The sequence below is a fragment of the Populus alba genome, chromosome 1, assembly GCF_005239225.2.
Source record: "Populus alba chromosome 1, ASM523922v2, whole genome shotgun sequence".
NCBI lineage: Eukaryota > Viridiplantae > Streptophyta > Magnoliopsida > Malpighiales > Salicaceae > Populus > Populus alba.
The window spans coordinates 8,458,577-8,482,883 of NC_133284.1; the positions used below are offsets into that span (position 1 = coordinate 8,458,577).

Consider the following 24,307-nt stretch of genomic DNA (forward strand, 5'->3'; position numbering starts at 1 on the left):
CTAACATTAAGGGGCGAGCTTGTACGGATTAATCTAACAAACTCGTGTTCTAAATCATGAGATCAGGATAATTCAATAGAAAAAAAAGTACAAAGTCATTTTTTTATATAAAAAAAGTCAAACGATGATATCATAAAAGAAAATAAGACAAAAATAAATATCAGCCCTGTTAATTTTTTAAACATATGACCTGGGTCAATCATACCAGAAGCATTACACATGAAAAGATCATGAAACCCAATCCCTAGAAACTGAAACGTTGAAGGATGGAATAAAAAAAATTACACAAAAAAATTCAAAATAAAAAATAGCAATTAAAAAAAAATAAGGGTTAAAATCAAATAAAAAAAAATTAAAGGACAACATCAAATTTGCAATTTAACTCTCAAATTGAAAAAAAATAAAAACATTAACAAAATGAAAGAAAATAAAAAGAATAAGGATCAAAATATAAAAAAATACACCATCAACTTGGATTGAAAAGTAAAATTAAAAACAATAATTTTTTTTTTTATAAAAGGATAAAAAAAAAAGATAACGAATGAGAAAATCATCATCTCTTTTATTTTATAACTGTTATATTTGAAATTTTAATTAAATTCTGAATTTTTTTCCATTCTATTAAAAAAAACCTATTTGGATTTAATTTAATGATTTGGATTGGGTGTGATAATAATAATAATAATAAAAAATTAAACATATGACCTGGGTCCATCATACCATAAGCATTACACATGAAAAGATCATGAAACCCAATCCTTAAAAACTGAAACGTTGAAGGATGGAATAAAAAAAATTACACAAAAAAATCCAAAATAAAAAATAGCAATTAAAAAAAATAAGGGTTAAAATCAAATAAAAAATAAATTAAAGGACAACATCAAATTTGCAATTTAACTCTCAAATTGAAAAAAAATAAAAACATTAACAAAATGAAAGAAAATAAAAAGAATAAGGATCAAAATATAAAAAAAATACACCATCAACTTGGATTGAAAAGTAAAATTAAAAACAATAATTTTTTTTTTTATAAAAGGATAAAAAAAAAAGATAACGAATGAGAAAATCATCATCTCTTTTATTTTATAACTGTTATATTTGAAATTTTAATTAAATTCTGAATTTTTTTCCATTCTATTAAAAAAAAACCTATTTGGATTTAATTTAATGATTTGGATTGGGTGTGATAATAATAATAATAATAAAAAATTAAACATATGACCTGGGTCCATCATACCATAAGCATTACACATGAAAAGATCATGAAACCCAATCCTTAAAAACTGAAACGTTGAAGGATGGAATAAAAAAAATTACACAAAAAAATCCAAAATAAAAAATAGCAATTAAAAAAAATAAGGGTTAAAATCAAATAAAAAATAAATTAAAGGACAACATCAAATTTGCAATTTAACTCTCAAATTGAAAAAAAATAAAAACATTAACAAAATGAAAGAAATAAAAAGAATAAGGATCAAAATATAAAAAAAATACACCATCAACTTGGATTGAAAAGTAAAATTAAAAACAATAATTTTTTTTATAAAAGGATAAAAAAAAAGATAACGAATGAGAAAATCATCATCTCTTTTATTTTATAACTGTTATATTTGAAATTTTAATTAAATTCTGAATTTTTTTCCATTCTATTAAAAAAAACCTATTTGGATTTAATTTAATGATTTGGATTGGGTGTGATAATAATAATAATAAAAAAAATTAAACATATGACCTGGGTCCATCATACCATAAGCATTACACATGAAAAGATCATGAAACCCAATCCTTAAAAACTGAAACGTTGAAGGATGGAAAAAAAAATTACACAAAAAAATCCAAAATAAAAAATAGCAATTAAAAAAAATAAGGGTTAAAATCAAATAAAAAATAAATTAAAGGACAACATCAAATTTGCAATTTAACTCTCAAATTGAAAAAAATAAAAACATTAACAAAATGAAAGAAAATAAAAAGAATGAGGATCAAAAAACAAAAAAAATACACCATCAACTTGGATCGAAGAGTAAAATTAAAAATAATAATTTTTTTTTCATAAAAGGATAAAGAAAAAGATAACGAATGAGAAAATCATCATCTTTTTTTATTTTATAACTGTTATATTTGAAATTTTAATTAAATTCTGAATTTTTTTTCATTTTATTAAAAAAACCTATTTGGATTCAATTTAATGATTTGGATTGGGTGTGATAATAATAATAATAATATAAAAAAATTAAGGTAGCTCAATTGGACCTTTAGACTATATCAGGTTGAATCTCTTAGCCTGACCAAGCTATTTTAAATCAATTTGCAATAGCCTATAACTATAGCGAGAATCATCTATTTACTATTTCAATAAATAGTTTTATTTTATCATCTTCAACGAATGAAATATTTCAGGTTTTTATTCCAGGCTCTTCCATGAAACTCATATGTGAATATTATTTCAGGCTTATCCTATTTTATTGAATAATACTATTTTAGGCTTATCCTTGAATAATACTATTTTAGGCTTATCCTTGAATAGTATTGTTTTAAGTTCATTTGTGAAGCTCATTCACGAATAATGTTATTTCAAGCTTATCTGTAAAACTCATCTACAAATAATATTTTTCAACTTCATCTATAAATAGTACTATATCGCCTCACCTCACTCTCTCCCCTCTCTTTCTCTCTTCTCTTATTTTTCAAACTACCACCACATCTAGCTCTATAAGTTATGACTTTAACTAGAGTTACTACAATGGAAAATTTCACCTATCATGATGAGCTGCTCCAAATCTTTTCTAGATATTTTTCAAGGTAAATTATATATTCTTAAGTTGAAGAAGAGAGAAAAAGAATGGTTTTATCTCAACAACACTAAACCACACTCTACTAATCTCTCTACATATAAAAAATACAACTTCAATCTTTCTGATTTTTATGCTTGTGACTCGAGCATAAGAAACTCGAATACTAACTTAAACACCGAAGTATCTCTAGAGACTTGTTTCGCGAGTATAATTCAGTCCAGAACTCAGTGAGGGAAATCCATTTATGTGATATGTATGCTTGGTCGAAGGCAGAGAATTTGTAAGTTCTGCTTGCTTGGAGTCTTGGTAATTGGCAAGCCAAGAAGCTCAAAACCTGTGTCTTTTGGCCAGTCATTAATGACATCTTGCCATAAGCGAAAAATGCTAAAACGGGAAACAAACTGTAACAAAATAAAATAAACTACAAGAAGATGAAGTACCATGTATATTTTTCTTCTTGGGAGAGACAACAGCCTAACAGGTCACCTTTGATCTGCTTTGATCTAGTGCAAGCAAAAGAACAAAATGATCTACACTGGGAACTAACGATAACAGAGCATCCAAAAGAAGAAGGGCACTTTGTAACATGCCGAAATGGATAGAACAAGGATCATTTACCATTCATACAGGATTGAGAGCTCACAAAGGCATAACAACATGCAAGAATGGTAACTTCATGTTAAATTTAATTCTGTCAAGAATGAGTGGTACAACATTAACTACAACTCAAATAAAGTATATCAATTATTCTGTACAGAAACACAATGAATGAGTTAGAGATATCATAAACAAACTGATATTCACATATCTAAAGCTTACAGTTAAATTTTGCCATGTACAGCTTACTGTTAAAAACATGCAGATTTTACACATCACTGGAACCATGAGGGAACTTTTGTCTCAGAAACCAACTTGATGTCAGTTTGCAATACCTTTAGCCATGAATCGACCTGAGGCAGAGGAGGGAAGGGCTTGAAAATTAAATCACAACTTAATGATAATTATGAAAATTATATAAAAAAAGGCTCTCTTAAAATTTAAAAGTCAGGCATTAAAGTGGAAAGAGATGGTTTCAGACATGAACTAAAGATAATCCCAGCAAAACAACTTCAACAAGTTCTCACAAACAATCATCCAAATGTTATTCATTTGAAGCTGTGGACTATTTGGGGTCATTTGATGCTCTGGAAATATCAAAGCACCTTCAGGCGCACAATCTTTAAATGACAACTACGTGCATATGATCGGCACACAACGCCCAGTAACAGCAACAAACAGAAGCAGGTCACTCAACTGCAGGCCATTCATATTCTGTACTGCCTCCCTAAAATTGTTTAGTACTTAATCATCAAACAAATAAGAAATGACATGACATCAAATAAAATGCCATCATGGTGGTATCAATAGAAGGTTTGTACGCAGACAAAGATTCAAGTTCACTGCAATACCCCCCATCAATCAAACAGAGGGCAATACCAAAATATTGCACAAAAAATTGCAGTAGGTCAAGCAACAACTTGTACCATTCAGACACACACTGGTGATTGTGTGTTATGCGCCCACATTTGCATATGCTTGAAAAAGTATTGGTTTAAATTGAGTAGAAACTAGAATACATTGGCAACTATTGACCACTTTGAATAATGTAAAGTGTATGGGCAATACTGAAGTACCTGTACTTCGGAAACACTTGAGCACTCATATCTCAGACCTTGACGAGTTAAGATATATGCGGAATACCATGTCTCGTCATGCTCCCGTGTAAAGCTTGGCAGAGAACCTACTTCAACAATATCAGCAAGTAGAGTGGAATCTTGAGGACTGAAATCTGCACAAGTGTCTTTCAATCAGCAGTGAAATTTGAATGTGGATTTGAATAACAATATCAGATTGCAAACTTAAACGGGATTTGAAATCCAAATAAATAAAAAAGTGGCAGTGGCATCACCAACACAATGGAGCAGGTAAAAACTGGGAACTTCAAAATTTCTATAGAGCATAATATTCCTGGACGAAGGATGTCTCCTGTGCTCATTTATCATCATTTATTGGCACAAAAAGAAAACACAACCGGATGGATAATTAGAACATGCATTAAGGCCATAGGGAGCGCAAGGGTGGGGATGGGTATTATTATGATAGCTGTCCTTCTCGATCATAATTGCAGATTTTGAGACATGAATCATCACAGGCACTCTACAAAACCACATATGGCTAAATGCATGGGTACACTACAAATGAAACAAGGGAGATAAGTAAAACATCTGTTACCTGTGGACAACAAATAGAAGAAGATGCATGGTCCATTAAGCACAACAAAGCGAGGAAGCCAATCATCCACATCAGCATCATCAAGTGGCGGCGGCTCCCCAGGTAGAGCTGTCCATCTCTGTAAAGGACGGAGAACAGGAGGAAAAAACCTGTTACTGCTAGGTGCACAAAAGATTGCAGTAAGAACTGAAAAGAAAGTAACATAAGCAATTTGGAGAAATCCAATACAGTTCGGATGTACAAATAACCAGAGAACCGAGCAGAGCGCAGAACTTCATCAACATGTTCCAACCTGCACAGACAAAAGAAGTTACTGTTGTTAAACAAAAGTCAGTTTTGCTTTAACCTAAAGCATAGTCAAAACTTATCAAAAATTAGAAACTAGGCATGCTGACTTTCATGTTTCTTTACACTGAGATAATAAAGAGTGGAATTATAAAACATGGTTCAGCACTTGACAGTATATAATAAAGTGGAGCAATAAAACATGCAAAATATGCGGTCCATCACGAGAGGAGCATGAATACAAGTTCTTTTTATTGTCAAATCTTGAAACTGAAATTCTCAAACAAAGTGGAGGATTGAGGACAATATCTCAGACACTATTTAGCTTAAAACTAAATTTTAATCACAGCTGAACCCGACTTTATCACTTGTCTGGGTTTAATTATGCTGGTCACTGCCAATTATATAAGTAAAGATTTGTTATTTGCTAGCAAAATCTCCCATTAGTTTTAAATTCCAGGATCAAGTTTCCCTTACTGAGCTTTCAAGTAAGATTCCCTCTCTTCTAAATATGCAAGTTCTGATCGAAGTGATTCTAACTCTCTGACAGGTAACTCAACCTGCAAATAAAAATACAATGTGGTGATTAGGACCATATAAACCTCAAAATAATCAATAAGCATGCTAGAAAGGGTTGTTCCATAAACCTTTTCCTGATCATTGGCGCTAGAACCCCATGACAGCCTCTGTAGGTTAAACAAATTCAGCATGAATGCAGCACTTCTTAGTTTTCTTCCAGACCAGAAATGACTATTTGAGCTATTCTAAATCAGAAAAAGAAACAAAATCAATACAAATTTCACCAGTCATTCCCTTCTCCGTTTCCTTTTCTTCAAGGAAAAAATAAGTACCTGGATGAATTATCAATTCTGGGCTGTTGGATAGATGAAGTTATGTTTTGAGGAGTGTCCTCACTAGAAGTTGATACTTGAAAGTGATCAGGGACTATATTCAACCTCCCACGACTATCATCCATGAGGCTATATGTTCACTTGAAGAAGATGGTACAAGCCCTAAAGCATGAAAAAACATATCAACATGAGAGATATCCCACTTGAGCAGATAATAAATTATAAAAAATTCAGCACATAAAAACCAATCCCTCCAATCATTGCATAACTGAATACGCTTTAAAAGCTTGGACTATATATTGCCAAGGGGTAGTACATAAATTATCACATAGGAAACTAAAAAACCACCAAAAAACTCGAAGGACAGACAAGTTCTATGACCAACGACTGAATTTTCAGCAAATCTAAATTAAATGAAGCATTCTTGCAATGGATGCATTCCAATGGAAATCTATAAAATAAAAGCTATCCAAACAAACTAAACAAAAAAATAGGCAATCCCATAAATTCTTCTCCATTAAACGCTTAGAAAGAAGCCTAATTAACATCAGATCACCAATAAAAAAAAGCTGTTGGGATTTTCCAGATAGCACAAAGCTCCACTGAGATCACAACAATTTCTACACTAAAATCAACAACTACCTCAAACCATCAGATCAAAATGAAAAAAGCAACCAGCCCACCACCCATCAAGTCAAACTCAAAGAATCTAAGCAAATCTCATACAAAAAATTCTTTTGAAACAAAAACAGAACTTAGTTACATAGCCATATAAAAAGGAAAGGAATTTCTTGATTGTCAAACAGATAAGATGATGATTCAAGTATAGATGATTAAAGACAAAGTGGCGTACTTTACTCACCGTATGTATGTCAATGTCTATTGTAGAAACTATAAAGAGACTTTTTTTGGTTTCTCTTTATTATAGAGAGAGAAAGTTTAATGGATGTTGTTGTGATGTGTTGTGCTTCTTCTTCCTTGAGTTCACGGAAAGTGGTTTGACCCACCATCAAAGTATATATACAACATCATGACTGGCGGGTATAATAGTTTTTTAGGTGGGTAAACTTCATTTTTGTCCTTGCAATTTACCAAAATTCCACTTCAATCTCTATAGTTTGAAATTCATCAATACTATCCTTTTATGTTCCAGAAAGTTTCGATATTACACAACCATTAAAAAGCCCCTTTTTATGAGGTTTTGGAGGTTTTTATTTTCTCAAGGGAGAAAAAAAGATAGACAAAAATATGAACAAAAGGGAGCTTTTTTTAATAGTTGCTTGGTACTAAATGGGAAAATTTGCAACTTCTTAAAAATTATAAGGGTGATATTGATAAATTTCAAAATATAGGAATAGAAGTATAACATTGAAGAATATAAGGATAAAAAGATATTTGATAAACTATATAAGTGTGGTGTCATTGATTGTTTTGATGTATTGTTATAAAAAATAAATTTAAAAATATTATTTTAATATATTTATAAATATAAAATATTTTAAAAATTAATAATTTCTACAACACCAAATACTATATTTATGCTAGATATTATTGGCCATGGCCCAGGAATGTGGAAGGTTCCTGTGTCCTTCCCTCTTCTTGTTTTTTTTTTTTTTCTTTTTTCTTAAAAAGGAAACAACCTTCTATTTTCTGTCGTTGTTACACAAGGATTTAAGATCCAATGACCCTATGGATAAACATTATTTAAACAGCTGCGATAGAATAATAAATATGAAGGTTTCATTATTTAAAAAACTCTAGCTCCGCCACTGCAAGCATCCATCTCTACTGCATGGGAGGTTGTACTTGGTTCCTCTGGTACTTCCAAACTACTCGCAGGAACTGGTTTATCTTCCTACTTAAAAACTATAGCAAAAGGAACTTCCACTTCCTCCATGGAAATTGGAATCACTGATTTCACCTGAGAACTTCGAGCTGCCCCTAGTGCGTCATGCCCATAAGAAATTGGGACAGCCTTCCTTGAGTTATCCTGGTTAGGAAGTGAAAAGGTTGTTGCCTTTTTCTCTTGATTTGAGAGTGGAATAAACTCCAGGTTCTCCACACAACGGTGCCTTTTCTTTGTTACCCAGTAAGGAAAGGCGTGTGGCAGTCTCGAGTTCGAGTCAAGGCGTGTAATTTTTGTAAGAGTTTGGGACAACCATGATTTTACTCACTTATCTAAACCTATAAAGTGCGTTTTCCAGGAGGTGGGGTTTCTCGAATCCAAAAAAAAAAAAAAGTGTGGCCCGCATTTATTGTAAAAGAACATCGACTTCTACAGGTTATTCATCTTTAGATGGTAAAAAAGTTGGAGCATTATCTAAGCAATACCCAGGACTACAAGTCACCATGAAAAGCATTAAGAAACATGGAAGATTCCAAGATGGAAGTTTCTCAAGTGCTAAATTACCTAAGGTATCATCTGTGAGCCCTTGGATGCATAAAGAATACTAACCTAAATACAAGCAGAAACATTGTGAAATATCATATATTATCATTATCCAAAACTAATCACGAATTATATACCATTCTGGACGTGTGGATTACCTTGAAAACAGAATCATTTATGGCAGTAGAAAAGGAAGCATGAGAACCATTGTTAGAGATCTTCAATCCGGCTTTCATGAAACTCTGGAAAAAAAAAGTAGATGAACTATTTAAGTTAACAGTTCAAACAGAAAACTGACACTGGACTCTCGAAGTTCAATGGTGAATCTGAGAACTCTGCATTGTGAGAGGGAGAGGGGTGTGAAGAATGTGATGGAGACTTGTCAAGCTTGGTGGCTGAGGTTGTTGATAGAGAAGATTATATCAAAACCTCTGCTTCAGAGAATCGCCGGAGAGCTACACCGATGTTTCTAAGAGAGTTAATGTAAGAGACATGAGCTGCTGCAAGATGGTACCTCGAATCGATTGCTTGCTTTATGAATTTCCTCTGTTCCTGGCGTAGAGCTAAAGGTTCAGTTTTATCTACTTCGGAGCTCTCAGAACCCATTTTTGAGCCAAAATATTAAGACAAGGTTCATAAAATTAACTCCATTTCTCAAGCCTGTCAACAGAAAATTCTTCAAATGAGGCAATGGCTTCCACAAAAACCAAACTTTGCACTGGAAATTTAACAGAGCCTAAAAAACCCCACTTGGAGAAATCTAAGAAGGTAAGAAAATGAAAGAAACAAAGAGAATATGAAAAAGCTAAAACCTTTCACCTCAAAATCACACAACTTCGTCAAGAAACAGAGCAGACTTTTCCAAGCCACAAGAACATAAGACGGTTTTTTCTCCACAGTTATTTCCCTCATTCGCTCAAAACCACACTTATTTCCAGAGCGATCACTTGACCGATTTCCCTCTCTATATTTTTCTTCCAAACATCTCTTCTCCCTTCCATCATCCTCTCTTTGCCTCCTACCCTTAGTCCTAAAGTCCCTATCAACAATGTCTCTGTACTTCATCCCAACAATTTTGATCCTTGGCAAGTTGACACCCCGATAACACTCGCCCTATTGTCATCAGTCATCACCCCTTCTATCATCTAAACATTGACTGCCCTTCGTCAATAAAAAATTAACAAAGACCACGACACACCTTTCTTTTTCGTTAATACATTAATTAACTAGACAATTAGCAACTTAGTATCTCTCACTAATTATCATCAAGAGAATAATTGTGTCTTGAATTTCAACAAATAAAAAGAAACCCATCTTTGCAATTCCATAAAAGTTAAAAGATTAGTTAAAAAAGAGGGTTCATTTAAAAAAAAAAGAAAAAACCGGCATGAATCGCACCCAAAAATTACAAGTGGCAATGAAAAATTATTTTAGCTATTTTATTTAGAGCATTTCAAACGAGAGAGCTAAATAAAAAGACAAATTTAAAAAAATTGTACTTTTAATTTATGTTTTTGTTTTTATTCATTCTAACAGTTCAGGCAAATAAATAGCTAAAATAGCTATTCATCATTTGAAGAGCCATTTCTACATATGGCAAAAGAAAATGATCGTTGGCCAACAGCTATTTTTATAGCTATTGGCCAACAGTTTATTTTTTTTCTTTAAAAGCAGAAGGAAAGAAACTTCCATCACTGCTTCCGTTGAGGCGTCGTTTCTGCATCATCTCGTCTTTCTCTCTCTCCTTCACGTCCTTATCGTCTCGAGAAGAGATAGTTGTTTCGTTTCTAGCAAAGAGAAATCGATGAATTTGGAATGGAGGGGAGAGTGGCAGTTGTGTAAAAGTGAAATGGAGGGAAATTGATTTTGTTTTGCTTTTCAATTAAAATAATAGTAAAAGTAAAACATTGCCCCTTCGAGTTTCCAAGCCTTGGGCCCAGCCTCATGCAGATCAAAATGGTGCTTAAACATGGGCTTTCCCTATAAGTTCCCTCTACTTATTGGGCCCAATAAAAAACAATAATAAGAATTAAGAAAAGTTTTTTTCTTTTCTTTTCTTTACAGCAACCATGAGCCAGTCACACAATACAATAGTATCATAAAGAGATTAGTGACAAGCATTGAGTGACAGGACTGGAGGACTATCCATCAATATATCATTTGTGGCCAAGATTAGAAGAGAAGGCCCCTCTCCTTTCACTCTACAAGGCTGGCTTCTGTACCGCCAAACTATGGCTTCTTCCATCACCCTTCAAAGTACTCTACTTAGGTCCAGCTTTCTAGGTCAAAACAACTTCCCCAATCATCCTCATAAACCATACTCTTTGATCCCCAAAGAACACAGGTTGAAGATAAAAACATGTGCCAAATTCGACCCTTTTGAGATCTTGGGAGGCAGAGGGCTCTGCAATGGAGAAAAAGGCGTGCAACAAGAGCTACAGAGAAAAATTGAAGAGGAGGCACCGCCAGCTGCTGGTGAAGAGGAGTATTCAGGTAACTTGGAAATATCAAGTGTGCCGGAAGATGGTTTCGAAAAGGAGCTGATGGGATTAACAGGGGGCTTCCCTGGTGGAGAGAAGGGATTGGAAAAATTCATCGAGGAAAACCCACCTCCAAAGAAACAACCAGTTGCGAAGCTTACAATCACAAACAAGCCAAAACCACCAGAACTGCCACTGTTGTTGCCTGGTATGATTGCAATTGTGAAGAACCCGAATAACCCATTTTACATGTACACTGGCATTGTTCAGCGAATCACTGATGGAAAAGCCGGAGTTATCTTTGAAGGAGGAAACTGGGATCGGTTAGTAACTTTCCGCCTGGAAGAGCTGGAGCGTAGGGAGAAGGGCCCTCCAGGCAAAAATCCCAGGTCCGCAATAATTGAAGAATTCTATGAAACCGAATCACAATCAACCACCTAGTTGCATTTTCCTGTTGCAAATAATGTTTGTTCATCTGCTTTGTGTATGTGCCAGTTCCAGTTTAGACAGAGCAATAAACTCCATTTTAAGAAAAGATGTCACACCATGAAGGATCAATTAAGTATGTGTGCGCCAAGAAAACTTTAATTACATTGAAAACTCAATCAGTGATTGTTCTGTTTTTGTTGTCTTGTCCCCTTCATTGCCTCGTGAATCAGATTAAACTCATGCACCCCACTTGACCATAGTTGCGAAACTCATCCTGGTCCGATAAGTTGACTCGAAAAATCCAAGTGTCAAGGCTAACTCGAATTAAGATTTTAGTTAAACTGGAACTTAGTAAAATCCAATTAAACCAAGCTAATTTTTTTAATAATTCAGCGAATCAATACAAAAATAAAATTATCATCTTAACATAAATAAATAATTCAAATTGACTCCATGATGCATGAGTTACTATTATTATTCAAATTAATCTCCTGTTTAACATGTCCTTAAAAATAATTGAAAACATGTTTAAGAACCACCGGATATCATAAGATCAGTTACTTCAAAGTGATTCAGCCGACCAAAACATTGTTGAAATCCTTTTTCATCGCCGTTTCCTCTCTATGTGTGTGTGTGTGTGTGCGAGAGAGAGAGAGAGAGAGAGAGTTCCAATACTATTAAAAAGATGGTCATTAGAGTCTAATATAATTAGTTAAAATTCACATAAGGTAAGTTGACTCAAATACTTGTATTAATTAAAAAAACAAAAAGAAGCTGTAGTAGTATTGTATGTATCCATCGTAAATTGTAAGTGTTATATAGATATTAAACACAATTCAAGTTATACAATTAAAATTTAATTGGGAGTTTTTAAGTTCGGATCCTAAAAGAATATAGTAAAAATTCAGAAATAGAAAAAGAATTAATCCTTGCATGCTTTAGGAATGGAAATAAAATCGAATTAGCTTAGTTTTTAAATTTCTTATGTTATATACGTGTGTGCTTAAGCATGTGTAAACTTTAATTACAGTGAAAACTCAAAAAATATTTAACACAAATCGTACATAGTAAAACAGTCATGTCCACGTGGAATTCCCTCTGCATTTTTTTCGCTTTCAATATGTACATATAAAAATGATATCGTTCTCATTTCACAACTTGTTAATCCATTTTTTATAACATTGGTTCTATCAAGGTAATGAGTGACTTATACAAATTTTCTATTCACGATCAAATCCAACTTTCATGTATTTTTTTTTTAATTCATTACTTTATTTTCTCGTGTCTATTAAATAAATATGTAATGTTTTTATAGTGAGGCCCATTATTTATAAATTGAGAAAAATCGATATTTCAAAAAAAAATATCACAAGAAAACTGAATTTCACAGAAAGAAATTTAGCGCTGAAAAATGTTCCATGTCTAACTATTTAAAAATCTTGCATTTATATCTTGTGATGGAATTACAAAGGTATAGTTATCAAATTGTTTGAAAATATATTTGAAACGATGTCTCTTGAAAATTTATTTTTTTATTTAAAATTAATATTTTTTATTATTTTGATATACTTGTATTAAAAATAAATTTTTAAAAATAAAAAATATATTATTTTATTTTATTTAAAAAAACAACTTAGTAACTGTTTTAAATATTTTAAACTGGACCACAAGCAATGAGAGTTCTCTATGCTCCTTAAACTGGACTTTAAGGTCTTATACTTGTTCTAAACTCATTCCATGTTTAATTATTAGCCCATTGTATCCTTCGCTTCAAACTTTAGGCCGAACGATTGCGAGCCCACCTGGCAGTCGGGGGGGCATCAGGCCCATCACTGTCAAATTTCTGCGTTAGCCATGCCTTTACCCTCTCTTTTTTTCCCCATTTTATAACAACAAAAATGGCAGTCTAGCATTCATCAAACTAAAAAAAGGTTTGATCAAAGATGGTGTTTGAGAATTTATTTGATTTAAATTATTTTTTTATTCAACAATATATTAAAAATAATATTTTTTATTTTTTAAAAATATTTTTGATATTAAAATAATAAAAAATATATAAAAAATTAATCTTAAACAAAAAAAAATATTTAAATTTTTCTGGAAAACGTGTTTCCGAAACCACCACCAAACGTGTAACAAGGGCTTGACTTCGAGATATCGCTGGCCAGTAGCTTATGCCACGACAAACATCGATTTTAGCCCAGTTGTCTACGGCAATGTCTCCTTCACGGTGGGTTCAATGAAACGGTCAATAGCGTCGTGAAACACCATGGCAAATCAGGACACACGAGCTTTCAGTCCACCGCTATATTAACAGTGTTTGTTAGTATAATAATGATTACTTTTTAAATAATGTTTTATACTGAAATACATGTTAATAATTTTTTTATTGACATCAGCACATCAAAACGATTTCAAAAAAATATAAACTATATTAAATTTTAACAAAAATAACTTTTAAAATTTTTAAAAACTCAATTTCAACCGCGTTCTCGAAAACATTTACTACACCCAAGTACACGAATTTTCAAATTTTGGTTTTCTGTTGACAGTGAAATTGACTTTTCAACATGACAATGCTAACATGTTCGGCTATTTTTACTTGTTAACTACTCTTTTTAAAAACAGTTTTTTTTTAGAAAAAAAGGGGTAAAACAGCACAATTTATTCAGGCTTGTCACTGTACAATCACAATATTTCAAAAATAAAATTGTGAAATGGGTTGCACATGAGGATAAAAAAAAGAAGAGAAATAAAAAAAATTAGAAATAAATTGAAACTTTGATTATCAAATCACCAATATAGCTGAAAAGATCTTGATATGATAAATTCAATTATCATGAGGCATTGAGTTTGCCTCTTGAAAGTATATATTAAAAAGAGGGTTTATATATAATTATAAAGTTATGATTATAATATTAATAAGTTGTAATATAGTATTATAGTTACAAGAAAACTTATAGTATGCGAGAGTCTGAATAAGGGATTGGTTGTGTAAGAGAAAAACGTATTATTCTCAGTACACCCTATACAATGTAAGTTTAAACTGCATTGTTAGTTGATTATTTTTTCAGGTCGTGTTTTTATTTATTGATCTCATCTAATGTTCAAAGTAGATCTTCTTTCATAAGGAAATCTCTATCTTAATGAGTTAAATTCTCATCATTTTAAGACTTAAATTTTAGCATCACATTTATTTTTCAAATATAACTAATTCCTAACGTTCCACATAGAAATAATTGTTGCGGGTTTTTTGTATTCTGGTCAAACCCTATGGATAATCATAAACTGGTTATGGTATTTATTTTTGTATTTTTAAAACATGATAAAAATACGATTTTATCTTTTTTAGAAAATATGCATGATATTTTTTTAGAATATGGTCGTGTATACAAAAAAAAAAAAAAATTGTAAGAGGAAATTATTTTTCTTGAAATTTTTTAATAAAAGTTTCAGATAAAACTAAATATTTTAATATCAGATTTATATCTTTTAGTGTAAATATACAAATTGATATTATGCAAATTGTTAAAAAAGCATGCTAGAAAATCACAAATTTTTTTAAAGGGCTTTTGGATTTTTTTTTTAAATAATCTTATTATATTATAAAATATAAATTAGACTGAATTCGACCCAACCATCCAGGCTGGGCCGGAATGGATCAAGCTCAACTTAGTCGAGTGAAGCCGATTGACAACCCAACATACCCTCCTTCTTCTTCTTGTTTTGAGGGGTGGGCTAGACTCGACCCACCCATATAAGCTAAGCTGAAGCAGGTTCAGACCACGACACACATGGTTATTAGCCCAATCTAGCAACCATGTTAATTATTTTTTTTCATTTGCATGTATGAATGATTTTTTTTTTATTATTTTTTAAAAATTATTTTTGATATTAGTACATCAAAATGATTTGAAAATACTAAAAATATATTAATTTGAAGTTAATAAAAAAATAAATAAAATTTAAAATATTTTTAAAATAAAAAAATAAATAGGCTGAATCATGATGAGAAAAGAAAAAGAAGGAAGTCATCTGATAAGGAGGTGAAGTAGCTAGTGGCCTGTCGAGTAGCTTGATTGGTGGTTGGAGACAGTAGTGCCAGAGTTGTGTTGGAGAAAGAGAGAAAGTTGGAAGAAAAAAAAGGAAGATAGGAATTGGAGGTAGCAAGTGGTTTTTTGTTGGACCTTGATTTCTTCATAGATAAACATGCATAGATATTTATTGACCTATGAATTTAATTTAATGAGGAAATTTTTAATTCAAGGGATAAAGAAATAAGATTTAATATTAATTAAAATATGAAATTCTAGCACACAGTGTGAGAAAACATGGGTGAACAATAATGGAAAAATACCAGTGATTATAAATTTATTTGGATTAAATATTAAATTAATAAGAGAAAAGGGAATTTTTGTAAATTGAACAAAAACATTGGAACTAAAGAAACACAAGGGAGCATGTTCAATTTATTTTCATTTCCAAATATTAAATTAACAAGAGAGAGGGGCGTTTCTGTAAATTGAACAAAAACAACCCCTTCATCTTTGTAGTATTGTGGCATCCCAAAACCGACATCCCTCGGCAATAGGTTTTCCTTAAGGTGAAGAACAACGAACGTACTGGTTTGCTGTTTGGTTCTCCAAGGTGATATGCTCTTCTCTTTCCCTCTGCAACTCACATAAAAAATTGAAAATGGAAAAGAAGAAGAAGGGATGGTGTTGTCAAACATTCTAGGACAAGCTGCATCACTGTCCGTATAACAGCTCAAAGAAGGAGAAGGGCTCTTTCTATCAGGATAAGGATGTTGATTGGTTTGATTAGCACTTAATTAGCCGGGACGCGTACAAGGACTTTCGTTGAAGGAAACACATCGGTCAATACTTGGAGTTTTTTTTTTTTTTTTATTATTTTTTTTTTAACACAGTATATTTTTTTTGATAAAGTAACATTTCTGAAAACATATTTGGAAAATTAGCACCAGGTCGTAAATGTGCTATTTACGAATTGTTTTGAATTAAAAACTGGAAATGTTGAGCAGCGTTCTAAACCTGTCTACTAGCAACCTAAATTCATCTACAAGTTAAAATGATATTGATTCTCTTCGAAACCTTCTCAGATATTACAGACCCAACCTTAAATTAAATGAAATTAAATGAAGTGATTATAAGATATAATTATATATTATTATATGTTATGATAATTATTGATAGATGTATAATTGGTTTAGTTTTTTAATAAACTATTATGTTGTTTTAAATATTATGTATATTTGTTATTTGTGATTTAATATATTATATGGTGCTTATGTAAATTATATTTAATGATAAAAAAAACAGTCATTTGTAATTGTGTGAATTATTTTTTTTATTTATTTATTTACGTGGGTGTCCGAGTCAGCTTGCGCGCACCACGACTAATCCCACAGCCCACTAAACACCCTACAACCCAGTGTGCATGTAAGTATTTTTTTGTGAGGGCGTTGATGGCAAAATGGACTGCTCCTAAATGCCTTTATTAAAGGAGTGGCAGATAACATCTTCAAAACGTAAGTCACAGATGACTTTTAGTATTTACTAGAAGAATCCTAATCCTACAACCAGCATCACAATATGCAATCCTAACAATAATGCTAACAACATCAACCTTCTTAACACTACAAGCGACAATAAAGCTCCAATCCCCCCAAACTAATAATGGCAGTTTGGCAATGCCTCTAGGAGGTATTCTACCCCGACTCGCAATTTCCAAGTCCTTATTATATGTTCAAAAACATCTTAATCTAAAAGATTTGGTTGTTAGGTGAAGTTTCAAAAATAATTTAATATTAAAGTCTGTTTTTTGCTAAAATATTTTATTGGAAAATATTTTTTAAATTTTATAGTATTTGTTTTCAAAATATATTTTTCTAAAGAAAATTTCACGTGTTTGATTTTCATAAAATATTTTACACGAAAACTAGTCACTAAAAATATTTTATAGTCAATCTTCAAACTTAGTTCATTTGGTAGATAATATTTTCATCTATTGAAATTCTATAAAATATTTAATAAATTATAATTCATTTACAATATCACCTAACTATTTCAATCACTATCTTTTTTTTCAGCACCTCCATGACCATCTTACAACCATCTCCCCCATCATCTTTTTCATCTCACCACCATCATTACCTCCACCATCATCTTACCACCTTTTCCTCCACCACCTCCTCTTTCACCACCATCGTCATCTCACCACCATCATTAAAAATTATTTTGCAAGACAATATTTTTCAATCCAAACATTGAAAAACATTTTTACATGTAAAATATTTTTTCTTTGTAAAATATTTTACATAAAACAAAAGGACCCTTAAGGTTGTCCATAAAAATGTTTTTCTTTGTAAATATATTAGTTCGAAGAAAAAATTTAATTTTTTTTAAAAATATTTTTAAAAAATAATAAATAAACTACACGATAATGATGCCTCGAGCCATTGATGTTGAGGATGACTTAACACCTTACAAATCCCACCACTAAACACCCAATTTGATAGCTAGTGATTTTAGTGATGAAGGTCACTACTTGACACAAGAAGAAGACTTGGAAAAGTGACAAAATTTACTAGCAAGTTTGACCTCAAGCCCTTGTAGATGTTACTAGTTATATGCCTGGCGCGATGCCACGGGTCAATTATTTTTTGTATTTCAAAAAAAGCTAAGATCTAAAAATGTTAGGTTTTTTTTCAAAGTTATACCCAAGAGTCTTAGGTTTGGTTGCAACGCCTGATCCAAGAGTAATATTTATAATATTAATAATAACATTAAACTTGGGTTAACCCTTAGCATAAAAGTGTTTGGACTGCAATACCAGACCCAATAGCATTGGACGTGGGTCTGACTGCAAGGTCGTGTCATAAAAGTGTGATAATTAAATAGATTAGTTAAAAAAAAAACAAAGAAAAAAAACCATCAGGAAGAAAAAAACTAATGAAGAAAAAGAAAAAGAAAATATGAATTAATTGGGTTAACTCATCATATCTTGAATTCGCATCGTGAAAGTTTGATAATTAAAAAATGAAAAAAAAAAATAATGGGTTAACCCAGAATTAACTGAGCTAACTCGTTAAACCAGGTTAACCTGTCAAATCCGGAATCCGTGTCATAAAATTTTGATAACTAAATAGAAAAAAATTTAACATCAACAATTTAAATTAAACGAAAAAAATTAATTTAAAAGAAAAAAAAAGCAGGTTAACTCGTCGAACCAAGTTAACCCTTAAACCCCGGATCTGTGTCATGAATGTATGGTAACTATATATATATATATATATATATATATATATATAAAAGTGAACATTAACAAAATGAACTAAACGAAAAAAATTAATTAAAAAGAAAAAATCAAAAAACAAATCCAGGCTAACTCGTCAAACCATGTTAACCCGTTAAACCCAGGATTTGTATCATAAAAGTCTGATAATTAAATAAAAAAAAATTAACATTAACAAACTAAATTAAACAAAAAAATTTATGAAAATAAAAATAAATAAAAAAATTGACGGGTCAACCCATAATTAACTAGGTTCTCCGTGAAACCAGGTTAACCCGTGAAACTCGGGATATATGTCATGAAAATCTAAAAACTAAATAGAAAGAAATTTAACATTAACAATTAAACTAAACTAAAAAAAATTAATTAAAAAGAATAAAAAGCAAAAAAAAAAAATATTCCAGGTTAACTTGTCAAACCAGGTTAACCTGTTAAATCCGGAAAACGTGTCATGAAAGTCTGATAACTAAATAAAAAAATTTAACATTAATAAAACATTAATAAACTAAATTAAAGAAAATTTTTTTGCAAAAAAAACAAAAAAAAAAGAAAAAAATAATTTTCCAAAAGGCATAAAAAAAACAGCCAAAAGAAACAACTTTTTTTTTTTAAAAAAAACATAAAGCAGCAGGGATAAGAATGTAGTCCACAGTAAAACACTGATCTCTTTTAGATATTTATAATTATAGTTGGATCCGTATATATTATTTGAACTCTTTTAGTTATGCTAGATTTTTAATTATTTCTTTATTTATATTAGTTTACAAATTAATTTTTAAAAATGTGTCAACTTACCAAAATATTGTCAAAATCTTATTTCCATTTTTGTCATGAACATGAGAAGTTTAATGCGACTTGGGAACACGTTTGAAATTTATATTTTTTTAATTTAATTTTTTTATTTAAAATTAATTTTTTTGTTTTTTAATTATTTTGATGCATGAATATTAAAAGTATTTTTTAAAAAATAAAATATATTATTTTTATATATTTTTAAATAAAAAAATATTTTAAAAACTAACTATTACTATAATTCCTAACATTTTTAACAGAATTAGTTTCAAGTTAAAAAAAAAAATACTTGTTGATTCTACTTGAATATTCTTTTCTCTTACCGGGGTTGAATGTTTTGAACACCATGATTGCTAACATAAAAAAGTAGTGTTTGATTTTGTAGTTAAATTTATTTTTAAAATACTTTTTATTTTTTAAAAAATATTAAATTAATATTTGTAGGTATTTTAAAAAAAACTTAATATACTAATATGAATACAAATTATAAAAATCATTTTAATATATTATAGTAAAATAAAAAATTATACACCACGTAAAAAAAAAAACACAAAGTCAAACAAGAATAGTAACAAACAAATTAACTTGTGGTTTGGGGCACGGAAAATCTTATTTTATTTTTTGTTATAAAGATAAATGGTGTGTACAGGCAACGTCGTGCTGGCTGCACTTGCGAGCACACAGATATAACGTGGAGTTCTCCCACATCATCGTATGAGAGCTATTAATTACATTTCTCCACGGCAAGACTCGAATTTAAATATAGACAATATTTTAATTCAAATATTGAGTGGGAAGAAGGAGTGCGTTCTTACTGCACCAAATGGTTGTTGACACATGGTTTATTTTATTTAGTCTTTATATATATATATATATCACAGTATAAATTAAGGGCATGCAGGATTCGAGCTTTAATTAGGTCCAATTAATCCTCTATCCTGGCTACTTGATATCATCATATGATTACAAATGAATTCCCATTTGATCACCAACCGTATAGTATGAGGTTAAAGCTTTCGCAGCAAATACAATTAAATTATCCCAAAATAAAGCAGCATGCATTTGCTATTTCAAGGTTGTTTAGAAATATAGTAATAATTATAGTTTCAAATATTTTTTGTTTAAAAATATATTAAAATAATAATTTTTTATTTTTTAAAAAATATTTTTGACATCAACACATTAAAACTACCTAAATACATAAAAAAATTAATTTTAAATAAAATAAAATAAAATTTAAATTTTTTAGAGATATAATTTTAATTATATTGCCAAACACTACCAAAACAAACAAAAGAAGCAAGAACCCTGCCTTTGTCATTGCACGGGAAATGCCTCCTCTAGGAGGTTTAACAAGTTTTAAGTTGGATAATAGGTTTTAACCCATCTATCGCATTACTAAAATAGCATGTTGCTTCATTGAATATATAATTAAATATTTCTAAACTAAGTTTGTTCGTATAAATTATTTTTAAAAAAATGGATAAGAGAGCAAGTTTATTGGAAGGTAAAGGAAAAGGTACAAAATACAGAGAAAGCTCGGAGCCAAAAGGCACAAAAAGTCTTGGAAAATATGTCTTCCTCAAGACCAAGTAATTGTGATGTTATCTCAACATGATTACAAAGAAGACGTTGAACTTTTCAAAGATGTTGAAGATTCCGTCTTCTAAGGTTTCCCCTAAATTTAAGTTAAGTTGATATATCATGACTTTAGTGATGCACGGACAGACAGATAGATACTGTTAAATATATATATTTTTTATTTCATATAATTAACGGTTTAGCGGTTTATGGCTTGTTTTGGAATGTAATATATATTTCTTTTAAAAGTATTTTTAAAAAATATATATATTAAAAATAATATATTTTTTAAAAAAAATTATTTTTAACATATTTTTTTCTAAAAACATTTTAAAAATTTTAATTTAAAGATAAAAAAATAATAAAATAAAAAATTTAGAAACACGGCTTGCTACATTACTATCATTTCACGTGTAAATCACTACTGCCTTCAAGTTGCGAGTGGCAGCAAATTTCACCATTGCCCTTAACCTAAGCCAGTATCGCCCTCTATAAAAACTCTCCTCGCTTATAGTTTCAAATGCCACAAAACATCCCTCGTAAAAAAATTTACATCTCCCTTTTCCACTCTACCCGCCATTTTTCTTGGTCTCAAGATGTTTACCTCTCTGGCCTCTTATTTCAGTAGCATAGTATTAGACAGTACAGAGAGCAGTAGAAGAAGCAAGGGAACGAACTTGATATATAGAGATGAGCTGATGAAGAAGACACCACCAAAGAAGATAAAGAAAAAGAAAGGCGATGATTGCTTGGCAAGTAAAGAAGAGAGTGAGAAGAAGAGATTGGAGAGAAGAGGCTGCGCCGGCGGTGCTGTGGAAGAAAAAGGTGTGGTTAGAGTGAAGGTTAGAATGACAAAACAGGAAGCATCTCGACTAATGTCCAAGTGCAAAGAAGGAGGGGTTCTTGAATTCAAAGATGTAGCGCATGAACTTGCACAACTTCCTGTTGATCGTGTTAGAGTTGTATCCCCTGTCGGTGGCTATGGTGGTGTGCTTCATACTATCCCTGAAGACAGCTAGTTTGAACGGCATGTACTCGTTTCCTTAATGGAAGTTAAATTCCACAAATAGAAGAAGTTAGTGATTGTTGCTAACATACATACATACATATGTATATGTGTATGTGTATGTATATGTATGCACGTGTGTGTGTGTGTGTGTGTGTGTGTTTCAATGGTCGATCGACAAGGGGGTAGCACAAAAAGTTTCATCGCAATGGTGGATTACAGGATTAATTAGTCTGCTCCTTGAAAGTCATAGGTCTCGTTAAGGATAGACTTGGGCTGAGAAAGTTGGCCCACAATACACGGCAACAAGGCCCATTCAAATTGTCATTCTGAAATCGAACAAATCATTTTTATCTATGGTTCTGTTTAGAAATACTTTCTTGGAAATGCACCTCGCAATTAACAGTACACAACACGTCGGGAAATTACTGTTGCAATAAATTGTACTTTCCTTAAATATTTTAGCATGCTTTATAAAAAAAATATTTGTTTTTGTTTTTGTTTTTTTAATTAATGTTGTTTTTTAATTTAATAATTTAATATTATATTTGTTTTTTATTAAATTATCTTATTCTTATTAGACAAATCGTGGGTTTGACGAGTTAATCAGGTGGCGAGGGTTTTTGTTTATTTATTATTTTTTTTTTAATTTCATATTTGAATATTGAGTTAATCGAAAATTAAACTTCGTAATTTATTTTATTTGTTTTCTATTAAATTATTTGTCTCATGACTTGAGAATAATGCTTAACATGTTAACTCGAGTTGTTTTTTTATTTTTTTAATTTTATCATTCAATATTGGATCAGTTAAGAATTAACCTTTATAATCTGTTTTGATTTGTTTTGTATGAGGATATCTTGGTCTCATAATCAGGATCGTGGGTTTTAAATATTTTAACTCTAGTTAAATCAAATTATTTTTTTAAAAGATTATCTTATTTTCATGTTCTTTAACATTGGATTTGTTATTTATCATGTTGTTTTCGTCTCATCATTCATATTGTGAGTTTGACAGGTTAATTTAATTAACTCAATTTTTTTTAATTCTCTTATTTGATTTTATGTTTAATAGAGAATTAAATTTTATAATTAAATTTTTATAAAATTATATTAATCTCATCTAATTAAAATCATGTTGTTCTCTTTCAATTTATTTATATTTCAAACTAGTTACGAATCAAAACAAGTCAAAAGGAGAAAAAGGTGCAATGCGACAATGGTACGAGGGAAGGCGGTATGAAAGAGGGAGGAAAAGGAAGCACAAGAAATTAAGGCATTGAATCATAAACAATCCATCACAACATCAAAAGATAGAATAAGAAAAATTGACATGTATAATTGTCTTCAAGGCACATCCAAATTGTTCATTCTCAAAGAGTGCAGTGGATGGTAAGAGGTTACTTGTCACACCCACCAAACAGCCAGAAATGGTCAAAATTAGGTGCTTAAAACCATGATTAATTTGCTTTATTGGTTTGATCAAGTCTTCCACTTTTTCAGTGGCCAGTTATATTTGATTTGTTATGGCACCATGATTGGTTAGAAAAAAAAAACTTCAAGTTTGATTCTTCTGCCGGAGACCGTAAGGCCAAGCAACTTAATTGGTCATGTATAATATATGTGATTACTTTTTGTTTGAAGTGCTTGTTGGAGTGGGAAATAAAAATAATTAATTTACTAATCATTTCATAAATTAACATTGTAAGCTTTAGTAGTGTGAACCCTTCATCATGTGGTCAAGTAAATTTTAATAAAATAAATAATAATCTAAAAAACTAAATATCAAGTTTGATTTAATCCTTACTTAGAAGTAACCATGTAACTTCTCTCATGAATTATTGAGTCTAATATATATGATAAAAAAGTTTTAGATGTCTAGTTGTCAGCTGATCTTGAATTGCACCAAAGTTCAACTTGTATTTCCTGATATATCCCAAACAGTGTATGAAGATTTAGCATGATAAATTTGATAAGATTTGTATAATAAATTCAATCCTATAAACTAATGTTCTCAAACTCCATTTGACCTGAAAATTTGACATGATATAGTCTTGTATATCCAATATCTCTTTGTTAAACTTTAACTCGATCTAGTACACGATTTGAGAGATA

The 24,307-nt window shown here is 30.8% G+C and overlaps 2 protein-coding genes across 7 annotated transcripts; one reads left to right on the forward strand and one right to left on the reverse strand.

Annotated features, from left to right (window-relative positions):
- Window positions 1–3,453: 3,453 nt before the first annotated feature.
- LOC118033776 (uncharacterized) lies at window positions 3,454–7,201 on the reverse strand. Of its 6 annotated transcripts, none has more exons than XM_073404182.1 (9): window positions 7,065–7,201; window positions 6,203–6,364; window positions 5,999–6,110; window positions 5,829–5,911; window positions 5,295–5,358; window positions 5,067–5,184; window positions 4,469–4,623; window positions 3,642–3,745; window positions 3,454–3,486 (listed from the first exon to the last, which is right to left on the reverse strand). In XM_073404182.1, exons 2-8 carry the CDS (start codon window positions 6,325–6,327, stop codon window positions 3,668–3,670), a joined length of 735 nt encoding a protein of 244 aa, XP_073260283.1. In that variant the 5' UTR covers window positions 6,328–6,364; window positions 7,065–7,201; the 3' UTR covers window positions 3,454–3,486; window positions 3,642–3,667. The 6 variants fall into 6 exon arrangements, with proteins under 6 accessions (XP_073260283.1, XP_034894767.1, XP_034894769.1 ...); XM_035038877.2 differs by lacking the exon at window positions 3,454–3,486 and adding an exon at window positions 3,501–3,544; XM_035038876.2 differs by having other exon boundaries at window positions 3,454–3,745.
- Window positions 7,202–10,717: 3,516 nt separating this feature from the next.
- LOC118033859 (NAD(P)H-quinone oxidoreductase subunit S, chloroplastic) lies at window positions 10,718–11,695 on the forward strand. The gene has a single exon (XM_035038989.2). It carries the CDS (start codon window positions 10,823–10,825, stop codon window positions 11,510–11,512), a length of 690 nt encoding a protein of 229 aa, XP_034894880.1. The 5' UTR covers window positions 10,718–10,822; the 3' UTR covers window positions 11,513–11,695.
- The last annotated feature ends 12,612 nt before the right edge of the window (window positions 11,696–24,307 follow it).

Coding starts and splice junctions, on each gene's coding strand:
- LOC118033776 (XM_073404182.1), bottom strand. CDS start 6,327: ATGGATGATAGTCGTGGGAGGTTGAATATAGTCCCTGATCACTTTCAA. Junction 6,111..6,202: donor AGAATTGATAATTCATCCAG/GTACTTATTTTT, acceptor GATTTAGAATAG/CTCAAATAGTCATTTCTGGT. Junction 3,746..4,468: donor CAAGTGTTTCCGAAGTACAG/GTACTTCAGTAT, acceptor CCTCTGCCTCAG/GTCGATTCATGGCTAAAGGT.
- LOC118033859 (XM_035038989.2), top strand. CDS start 10,823: ATGGCTTCTTCCATCACCCTTCAAAGTACTCTACTTAGGTCCAGCTTT.